At 42.6% G+C, this 11,398-nt stretch overlaps 1 protein-coding gene and 1 pseudogene across 1 annotated transcript in view; one reads left to right on the top strand and one right to left on the bottom strand.

The window, feature by feature from the left end:
- The first annotated feature begins 240 nt into the window (after positions 1 to 240).
- On the top strand, positions 241 to 3,674 carry LOC114613253 (annotated as a pseudogene).
- Positions 3,675 to 4,036: 362 nt separating this feature from the next.
- Dlgap5 (DLG associated protein 5) overlaps positions 4,037 to 11,398 on the bottom strand; it is a 39,709-nt gene continuing 32,347 nt past the window's right edge. Inside the window, exons 15-19 of the mRNA XM_028758586.1 lie at positions 10,472 to 10,652; positions 7,856 to 7,916; positions 6,747 to 6,969; positions 5,474 to 5,520; positions 4,037 to 4,342 (exon numbers count right to left, since the gene is read on the bottom strand). Coding sequence (XP_028614419.1) covers positions 4,232 to 4,342; positions 5,474 to 5,520; positions 6,747 to 6,969; positions 7,856 to 7,916; positions 10,472 to 10,652 — 623 coding nt within the window. The 3' untranslated portion in view covers positions 4,037 to 4,231. The remainder of the gene's footprint in view (positions 4,343 to 5,473; positions 5,521 to 6,746; positions 6,970 to 7,855; positions 7,917 to 10,471; positions 10,653 to 11,398) is intronic.

Here is an 11,398-nt window from a genome sequence, read left to right as displayed (position 1 = left end):
TATAATATACATCACCACATCTGGCCTGACACCATCCTCTCCCCCCCATAAGAATAAACAAACTTAGCCTGGTATGGTAGCATACTCATTTGATCAGAGGCAGATATATCTCTGAATTCCAGGCCAGCCTGGTCTACATAATGAGTTCTCTCTCAAAAGAAGAAACAATAATTCTCATTTTCTGTACTTTGCTATCCCTGGTTTTAATCTGTCTTCACATCAGGGATCTTCCTTGACTTGATGCACCTGAAGAAGCGAGAGGGCTTCAATGTATCCTTGTTCTACAGAGACATCATCAGCACCGCTGAGGATGAGGACCTCGGGGTTCACTTTGAGGAATCAAGCAAGCTGGAAGACCTGCTAAGGAAGGTTCGAGCCAAGGAGACCAAAAAGCGGGTGTTGTCCAGGTGGGCACCCAGCCTGGGCTAGCCTGCTCATACCTGCCTTAACAAATCACAGGCAATGCATAGATTTGACATCCCCTCACTGTTCTCCCACTGGCTTCTTCAGGATAGCATGAGCTGTCAGTTCTCTTCCCCAGCAGGTGTCTCCACGGTAACGCAGCAGCTTTCTGTCTCCTAGAGCTCTAAGTACGCTGAGCATTCCTTGGTACCTTCTCTGCTCTGTTTCCATGGCAGATGGTAGTAACATCTTCATCATTAGGTTATTTATTGCAAGGAGTGAATCAGAGACATCTAAAACACAAAAGACGCTTAGCAGATGCTATTTACTTATAAGCTATATATATACACGTATGGAACGGGCATTGGATCCCTTGGAGCTAGAGTTGTGAGCCACCTGATGGTTGGGAGCCACCATGTGGATGGCAGGAATTGAACTCGGGTCCTCTGGAAGAGTAGCGAGTGCTCTTAACCATTGAGCCATCTCTCCAGCCCCCAGATGTTAGTTATCTTTGTTAAAATTATATTATTGTTAAGCTAATGATGTAGCTCACTAGGCAAGGGTGCACACTGCCAAGACTGATGACCTGAGCTCTTCTCCTGGGACTCCTGTAGTGGAAGGAAAGAACCAACTCCACAAGTTGTCCTCTGCCCTCCTCACTCGTGTTGTGGCATGTGCACCTTTCCCCCAAATAAATAAGTGTTTTTGTTTTTCCAGACAGGGTTTCTCTGTGTAGCTCTGGCTGTCCTGGAACTCACTCAGTAGACCAGGCCGGCCTCGAACTCAGAAATCCACCTGCCTCTGCCTCCCAAGTGCTGGGATTAAAGGCGTGCGCCACCACCGCCCCTACGTCTATTCTCATACCTAACACTTTCTTTCTTTCCTATCAGCAGCAAGCTCAAAGTAGGAAAAGGTCAAAATTCTGTTCTACAACGTTATCTTCTCGAATAGTTTAAAGTGGGGAATGTCACAAGGTGGCGTCCTGGGAAAATCAGAAATCAAGAGGTCTGTAAAAGCAAGCACTTGCAATCACTACTGAAGGGACAAGAACATCTCCTTCCAGCATGCAGGTTCCGGGCACTGACCTCAGGCTATCAGGTTTGGTGTCCTTACCCATCAGGCAATTCCCCAACCCATAACTTGCCATCACTCATTAGCGGGCCATCAGGAAACCTCATCTAAAGGAATACAGGAAAACTAAGTATTTGATGTCAACAGATACAGGTGCTCAAATGAAAATCCATAAAATGAGCATGCAGATGCAAAACCTTGGTTCATGTTTAATATTTTAAATAACCTATAGGGTTTTTATAGTATCATCATTAAAATGTCTCCACGAACAGGGACCATTACAACACTGTGTAATGCAATATAAACAGACCAATTAGAAGTGAATATCAGTGCATATTTTCACAGCTTCCAACAGTTTAAGATGTATCAGAGAGCCCATACCTTTCTGGAGGAATGATAACCTCAACCTGGAGACTTTGAAGGCTATGCTTGTGGGACTAGATATACTGATTGCACAAAAGTAGGTGCAAACTCAGATCAATTGGAAGAATGAGTATCATGACTTGTATGGCATATGGGCTGGATCCCATGAAGGTTTAGCAGGATCCATGACACAGAAACAGTCAGTGCAGATTAGTCCTGACTGTGGGGTGAAGAAAGCATTGAAGGTGATAACACAACTCCAATTCACGGAGGGCAGACTTGATGAATCTACCTACCACCTACTTGTTGCAGTGGGCCCAACAGAGAAAAGATTCGATTCATCTATGTTGTAGAAAGCTGAAGATTCAGGGCTTAACCAAAGACAAAGAAATCTTCAAAACTGTACATGCACACTGTATATAGAAGCTGATTCTAAGTTATGTCTTCATAAAAGATTCGGCTTTTCTTAATCTCTACCTGAGACAGATGAACAATCTTCTATATCTCACACTGTCATACCACAGATATGCTAAACGTGGGTGACTCTGAAATTTCTCTACTTTCCACATTCCACTGTCTCCAGAGACTCTGTATAAATGTTGTCTCCTTTATATTTGGCAACCTGAAAAAATTCCTCAGGTAGGGAAGGGTCCAATTGTAGACCAGAGAAAACATTTTTTCTTTGTTTCTGTTTTGATGTGGTTTTGTTTCTTTTCTTTTCTTTTTTTTCAAGCTATGGAAGCTTTTATGGTCTGGCAAACAGAAACCTATCACTGTTAGAGACAGCATATTGAGCCAATGAGCCTGTGCTAAGATCTGTATGAACAGGCATTAGCAACTTATTGTTTATGTGTTTTGAGTCTAGAAACAGATTGAGTAGATGAGAAATATGGGACAATGGGTTTCAAGGTGAAGACAGGAACCTGCAACTTGGAGGAACAAAACCTCGTAGAACTCTTAAAAACAGCATTAGGAAGTTGTTGAATTTTGTTGGGGATGTTAGTCCTCCCTACAGGTACCATGTGGTCCTGATCTATCCATTGCTGTGGTTTCCTGTCAGGCCCCAATCATGCCTATGGTGATATCTTAAGGACTCACGCTAGAATGCTGTGAGGTATGTGAGCAGAAAACAAAAGGCCATGTCCTGAGGGTTCTCAATATGCATTCAGAATGAGTTTGGGAGAAATGTCATCTGCTTAGCTGTCAATCCTATCAACCCTCTTTAACACCATTTGTCAGCAAGCAATAAAGCAATAATGTTTTCTTTCCCCAGGTGCCTGAAGAAACCCTTGGAGTCACTTAGCATCACTAACTGTTACCTTTCACAGTCAGACATGGATTGCCTGACCAATTGCCTAAATATTTTTGAGCTCAAATCTCTAAAACTAGCTAATATTAATTTCCATCATTTACTTCTTGAGCCTCTTGGGTTTTTCCTTGAGAAAGTTAGACATACCCTGGAATACCTGGAATTACAGTCATGTGGTATGCAGGACTTTCAGTTCAATACACTGCTGTCTGCCCTAAGCCAATGTTCCTATCTCAGAGTTGTCCGATTCCATGAAAATGAGTTTTCTCTGCTTTTCCTGAAAGAACTTCTACACCACACAGCCCAGCTAAGCCAACTGAAAAAGGAGGCATACCCTGCCCCTCTGGAGTGCTATGACAGGGGTGTAATACTTTCACACAGATTTGAAAACTTTTGTTCTGAGCTCCTGGATATACTCAGGGTCAAAAGAAAGCCTAAGAAGGTCACCTTTGAAACAACCCAATGCTCTAAGTGTGGTGGGTACTATGCTTATAATCCGGAGACCCAAAGTTGCCTTTTTAAAATATAACTACTGTACGGTTGATTGTGGAAGAGAGAAATGGAAGCTGAGTATTGGGGATTGATGAAATCCTAAGTGAATGGAGCATGGAAATCTCAATCACCTACAGGGCTGAAACACACTGGAAAGGCAAGGTCTTCCTCTGAGCTGGTAAATGAATGTAGCATCTACAGACAATACCAAGCACTCTAGCCGGGCGGTGGTGGCGCACGCCTTTAATCCCAGCACTTGGGAGGCAGAGGCAGGCGGATTTCTGAGTTCGAGGCCAGCCTGGTCTACAGAGTGAGTTCCAGGACAGCCAGAACTACACGGAGAAACCCTGTCTCGAAAAAAAAAAAAAAAAAAAAAAAAAAAAAAAATCAAGCACTCTATTCTTCTCTAGGATTATGGTAGTTTGTGTGTATTATAATAGAGGCACCCTTCCATGAGGAGATTGCCTCCCCTTTTGATTTATACAATATTTGATATTTAATAAAAAAAGAGATGTATTAGAGAATTAACAATGTGAAGAAAAGAATGTTTGCAGTTATGTTTAAATTAAAAGTCCTCTTGCTGTTCTCTTCTCTTCAAGGTCTTAGTGGTGAGAAGACAATGAGGTCACCTCCAAAGGAGAACTGTCTGCCGCGATCTCGCAGTCTTGTCTCCTCAGTGCAGGGGCTGGTGTAGCTGAGGCCTGGCTAAAGAACAGAGCAGAGCAGGAATCCACCATTAAGAGTTGCGCCGAATAAGCTTTCTATACCCTTAGTTAACTGAGTGCCAAAGAATAAATAGGTTTCCCTATGTAACAATGACATTGACAACAATGTAAGACCTAATATAAAGAATTTTAAATTTTATTTTTTATTCGTGTCACCATAGCAGGCGGATGTCGAGCGGCCAACCTGGTCTGCAGTGTGAGTTATAGGACACCCAAGACTATACATAGAAATCTCATCTCATCCCCTGCCCCCCAATAAAGACTCCACAGCAGAGCATAGCTGGAGTAAAGAATTTCAGGGTGAACACAACCAAGGAGGCCTGCAATGGGGACAGACATGGCCTACCACACTCTGGCTTTTCAGAGCAGCAAGCATATGTTGTATTTTCTTTTTAAATATACTTTACTATAAAGACTTGCATAACTTAAAAAATATCTTCCATAATCTAAGCCACTCATTAGACATGTAAGTTCTCATCCAATGTGTCCTATCAGATTTGAATAGCAAGATACCCGTCAGGGTTTAAGACTAATTAGACTATATGATTATTGAAGCCTTTTCTCAATTAAAAATTTTTAAAAATATCTATTTTATGTATTGGGTGCTCCGCACACGGAGGCCAGAAGACTATGAACACTATGGGAATTAAACCCAGGTGCTCCGAGCCATCCCTCCAGCCCTCTTCCATGTTCAGACCAGATCCTGTATAAAATTCAACCCATTTACAGATAAAGGGAAGACACACATTCTAAACCTTGCACTCAAGTTGGAAAGTGAGTACTGTTCGTTTTATAAAACAAAGCTAGCACTGGGACACCTGTAATCTCAGAACCAGAGAAGACAGTTCGAGGCCAGCTTGCTCCCTATTTTGAAACCAAACAGGGTGGTTGAGAGGTCTCACCAGGTTAAAGGGCTGTTGAATTTAGTTCCATCTCTGAAACCCCAACAGAAGAAGAAAACTGGTTCCCCAAAGCTGTCCTCTGACCTCCACACATGCTGGGGCATGCACACACCCTCATAATAACCATAAATAAGACACATTCAAAACAACTTTACAACTGTACAAATCTAGACTATACAGGAACTTGCTGAATTAAGCTGAAAACTTACTGGACCAAGAAGGTGGCATTCAGAAGTGAGGCTTTTATGTAACAGTACTGAAAAATAAGAGAAATGATTTTAAAAGAACATTGCTTTGATCAAGGGTTGTCACAAGTAGACAAAGCTTTAATCAATCAAATGAAAAAACAGACCTACTACACCTAGCTGTGTCACATTGTTTAAATGCAATTAGATTTCAGGTAAAACTTGAACTTTAAGAATCTTCTGTAAAGCCGGGCGGTGGTGGTGCACGCCTTTAATCCCAGCACTTGGGAGGCAGAGGCAGGCGGGTTTCTGAGTTCGAGGCCAGCCTGGTCTACAGAGTGAGTTCCAGGACAGCCAGGGCTACACAGAGAAACCCTGTCTTGAAAAACCAAAAAAAAAAAAAAAAAAAAAAAAAAAAAAGAATCTTCTGTAAGAAAGTACCATACCTGTAATATTAAGGGTACCCAAGTTGCTGAAGAGGAACAGACAGGCCAGTATGGTTAGTGGCACACACCTGTAACCTCAGCACTTAGGAGGCAAGGGCAGGTGGATCTACATGAGGTCCCGGACAGCCTGGTCTACACAGTGGGTTGCAGGCTAGCAGGGCTCCATAGTGAGATCATATATCACACAAAAGAAGTCTGGGTAAAAGACATTAAATGACTGTGCATGGCTGTTAACACTTCACTTTGCCTTAGGTCTCTGACAGGCCTACAGAATAGTGGAGGAAAATAGACCACAATTGCATTGTAACACAAACATGAGGCCCAGTTCCCTTTATAGAACAATCACAACACAGTACACAGCAACAGGCATTAGAAAGGAAAACAGAATATTCTGAAGGTAGTTTCTGGATGTGTGCTGAAGAAGACAGCTGAAGGAGTTTTCCTGAGTCTGATAGAGATCAGGTCTACCGTCAAAGGTCCTCAGCTCCAGTGGGGTCAGCATTTCTCTCTGAAGCCTTAGCCTCACAAGAACCACATTTTTTTTTCTTCCCATTTTGAAACAAGATCTCACTGTATTGCTCTTGTTGGCCTGGAACACTGTGTACAGTACAGGCTGGCCCTGAATTAGGAGTAATCCTCCTGCCTTGGTTTCTCTTTTGCTAGGATTATAAGCATGGCCCTTCACAGCTGGTTGAATAACAAAGTATTCTGAAACTAGTTTGTATGAGACAGCTATAGTGAGCTTCTAATAGTTTATCCCTCATCATGAGAACCTGGTTCTCAGAATTCTCCAACAGTCATCTACACTGACACTTTGTTTCCAGACTTCACTGTATCTGAGAAGACCTTACCTGACTGGGACACCTCAGCTGCTTCTTGTGAGGAGTTCCTCTGTGAGCAGGCACTTGTCTCAGGGTTACTCATCAGCACATCCTGGGAGGTAACTGCGGAACCCACTCCTTCCTCAGCTGAGGCTGCTTCTTTTTGGTTAGTATCAGCATCACCAGCAGGAAGAGGCAAATTCATCGTTTCAACAGAGAAACAATCCATCTTGACATTTATCTTATTTACATCCTAGAGGTAAAAAGTAGGCATTATATATTCTAATCACCCATAATTGAAACAAATGAAAATGAAAAAAAGTTTTACTGCCATTAAATATATGAAAAACAGAAGACTGACATATTAAAAAAAATATAAAGAATGCAAGACAGCACTCAGGAGGCAGAGGGAAGCGGATCTCTGTGAGTTCTAGGCCAGCCTGGTCTACAGAACAAGTACCAGGATAGCCAGAGCTACACAGAAAAACCGTATCTGGAAAAAACAAAACAAAAAGTCTAAGGAACCTCCTGAGTCCCACTGTGTTGCTTCACGACAGCCGCACAGATCATAGAGAACACAGTAATGAAGACAGCCTTTTCAGCAAGCACCCACTCAGCCCAGAGAGTAGGAAGGGAAAGTAAATTACAAGAGCAAACCGGGCTTGATGTTACCCAGGACTCTGGGGCAAGAGGGCTCCTACACAGTAAAGGCAAGCACGTATAACACACAGACGAGTATAGCTACTATTATCATCAAGTTTGGTCCAAAAATAAAGGCCAGGGCAAGAGATGGCTCAGTGGTTAAGAGCACTGGCTACTCTTCCCAGCACCCACATGGCAGCTCACAACCTTCTGTAATTCCAGGTCCAGGAGACTACGCACACAGGGCATAGATACACAGGCAGGCAAAACACACATTCTTAAAGAACTCTAAAGAGACCAGAGATCACTGATTCTCTAATTCTCTGGTTCTGCAGTCATCTTGATGTAGCCTGAAGAATACAAAGACAGCATGCAAACAACCCGGGGGACATGCAAACGAGGATGATGACTCTGCATGTTAGTGTCTCCATTAAGTGCCTGGCATAAACAGATGATACCCTTGGCTACCTTGGTGGTGACCTTGCAATAGGACTTACATGCTCTATTTCACTTGAATCTTGTTCTCCAGGACACAGGGCATCTTCTACATGGCTGCATCTGAAACAAGCAGTGATATTATACACCAATAATGAAACATTTCACAATCATTCGACCTGTGCTTTGAGTCCATCCTGCATGGAGACCACTAGTTTGCATAATGGGGTTGAACACAGAGCCTGACCCAGGAGCCTGCTGATCTGTACAGACTAGACAGTTATTGTATGATGGCCACAAAGATGATGTCCTCTTTCCCTGGAAGCTCACAGGCTCCTTTCCATGCCAATCACTCAGGCTAATATGGTTCTACCTGCAATGCTGAATCTTAGCTAAATCCAGAGCCACAACTAGGAACAGGTCAGGGCGAGGCTGAGTTCTGAAGCAAAGCAGCTCCGTTCCTGTGTGGGCAGCTTTGCTGTGTTCTGTGTGACAGGTCTTGCTATATAACCCAGGTTGGCTTCTCAGTGTTCCTACCTCAGCTTCCTAAGTGTGGAACTACAGATGTGCTATCAAGCCTGCAGGCTGGCTATGTTTACTGGATAGCGTAATTCAATATATTTTAATCCTAAATGTAAGTAGAGATCAGATCTGAGTATGTGTGTGCCCACAAACACACAGAGACAGAATAAACATAAATAAAAATGTAACTGAAAAGAAGAACAAAGTATAGGGCTGGCAGAGTGCTTGCCTAGCATGTGAAGGCTCTGCATTCAATCCCAGGACCACCAAAAACCAGAACCATGAAGATGTCACAACCAAACACATTCTTTTGTATGTTAATAAAAAATGAATTAAGAAAATTTATCTGTCATAATCTCTTCAGGAGCCAACAAGATGGTCCCTAGGTAAAGGAGCCTGCCACCAAGCCCGATGATCTGAGTTCACCCCTGGAACTCACTCACATGTTGGGAAGAGAGAACTGACTGCTGAAAGCTGCCCTCTGCCTTCAACACACGTCACAGCATGCATGCATGAATCTACATACTCAAAGTAATTAAACAGAATGTAATTCTATTTCTTGAAGTTTGTTTTAAAAATATTCTCTTCCAGAGAAATGGAGTTTATGCTTTTATGGAGGAGGAAAGTTTGGTTTCCATGTTGGTCAACTTACAATTGCTTGTAACTCAGGCTCCAGGAAATCTGAAAACTTCCTCTGCCCCTGCGGGTACCCATACACATGTAGCACACACACATGGAATCTGTGAGTACCCACACACATAAATAAAATGAATCTTAAAGAACCACTTATTGCAAAGTTGGGTTTTTTTGGTTGTTGTTGTTTTGTTTTGAAGAAAGGGTCTCTCTGTGTAGCCCTGGCTGTCCTGAAACTCACTCTATAGATCAGGCTGGCCTTGAACTCACAGGGATTCACCTGCTTCTGCCTCCTGAGTTCTGGGATTAAAGGTGTGCACCATCACTGCCTGGTTCAAAGTTATTTATTTTTAAAATGCTTTCTTATAAGATGTTTGTGTCTGTCTGTGTGTGAATGTGTGTAAAGGCCACAGGCTTGTGAAACAAGTGCCTTACCCACTGAACTATCTTGGTGGCCCCAGAATCTCATTTTGGGAGGGACAAATATGATTCAACTGCTATCACAGATCTTCCTAATACAGATAATAAACTATAAATTATACAATGTAGCAAGATAATAAATTGATATCTTACAAAACACAGATTTTTATAATACCAAAAGCATTTTTGTGGCCCTTAAAGGATGAAAATGCTTTTGACATATCAAAAGTTTAAAAAGACATTATAAAATAGTTAAGAACTGCCTCCTCTATTTTAACCCACAGGGCCTGCCCCATGCCTTATTTAGTGGTATGTTTTTGAAATGAAGAATGTTCAACATTTTCCAAACTTTAGATTAGTAACAAGCCCAACATATTCTCCAGAAATCAGATAACAATTTCCTACTTGTTTAAGGTTCCTTTCCCCCTGAGATGAGCTGCACACTTATCTGTGAGTCACTGTAAGGACGGCTTAGGTCATGCTGATGCAATTGTGTAGAGAATGGATCAGTCTGAGCAATTACAAGCTAAGTACCTGGCATGGCTACCGTAAGAGTTGTCTAGTTAATGACCTAAAGCGATGTCTAGGTTGTCTGCACACAGTAGGCACTTTCTCTCTATACAGACTGTACAAAAGTATGTGCCTCCTCACCACCCCAGCAACGGCAGAGCGCTCCTGTTCTCAGACAAGGACAGTGAAGCTGAGCTAATGAACTTGTCCCAAATGTTCACAGCTGGCACGTCGTCACACGGTTGGTTTTGAGCCGAGATCTGCTAAAAGCACCAGAGGCTACCACAGTGTTTCTCTCCTGTGTACTGCACGGTAACTTCTGCCAACTGCAACAGGGCCACTTACCAACTTCAGTCTTGGTGCTATCATTTAAGACAGGCGGTGTGGCTAAGGCTAGTTTCAAATTGCTGGTGAAACAATCCTACCTCAGTGGCTATGACTACCAACACCAGAGTTGGTTCCAACCTGAAATCTGAAGTCTGTTTCTTCAGAAAAGAGCAAGACATATGGCTGACATACTTTCCCAGCTTAACCATATGAAACGAGAGCTCACGTCAATACCATTAAACTCAGAGTACACATTAAAGAGATACCTGCTTTCAAGACGATCTGAAAACGTCCGATCAACATCCTCACCCTTGCTGCTCTGAGGGTCAGGTTTCTTCAGTGGTGTCTTCTGTCTTAGAAGAGCCCCTGCAGCCCGGCCCTCAGGTACAACTTTGCTGGCAGACATATGTGTTCCAAATCTTTGAGAATGACGTTCAGAAGACAGTACTAAAAATAGAAAAAAAAAAAAAACCCTCCATAGCAAGGCTTTTCATTCATTTTTTTGTTTAGAAAGGCAGTATAGAGCCTACTCTTGTCAACATTTGTTACTGTCAAGTGCCAGGAACTTTCTGTGACAGGAGGATTGTCACGTTAGCTTATGCTTCCCTTTGATACACCATGCCTATGATGTTACAGAACTTGTCTTTAAAGGCAGGATTTGGGGCTGCAGAGAGGGCTCAGTAGTTAATAACACTGGCTGCTCTTCTGGAGGATCCAGGTTTAGTTCCCAGCACGTCATGATGTTTCACGACACTGTAACTCCAGGTCCTGGGGATCTGATGCTCTCTTCTGACATCCATAGGCATCAGGCACACACATGGTGCAGACAAATGTATACGTAAAGGTAAAGCATGCATATACATAAAACACTAAAACTTAAAACAAACAAACCATAAAAAGAGGTGCAACTCTGACAATAAGCAGTAACAGTAAGAATATTTTAGAAGGTATAATGTAAATTAGCAACTGAGCTATCCTTAGCTAACTCAGGCAAACAAATGCTTGGGTCAAAAGTGTTGACTCAGAGGCATGGTGGCATAAACCTTTAGTCCCAGCACTTAGGAGGAGGAGGTTAGAGATCTTGGTGAGTTTGATGCCAGCCTGGTCTACATAGCCAGTTCTAGGATAGCAAGGGCCACAGAGAATCCTGTGTCAAACAAACAAACAAACACGAGAGAGAGAGAGAGAGAGAG

This window comes from Grammomys surdaster, unplaced genomic scaffold (assembly GCF_004785775.1).
Source record: "Grammomys surdaster isolate TR1022 unplaced genomic scaffold, NIH_TR_1.0 126198, whole genome shotgun sequence".
Lineage (NCBI taxonomy): Eukaryota > Metazoa > Chordata > Mammalia > Rodentia > Muridae > Grammomys > Grammomys surdaster.
This window is presented reverse-complemented; position numbering and strand designations above follow the sequence as displayed.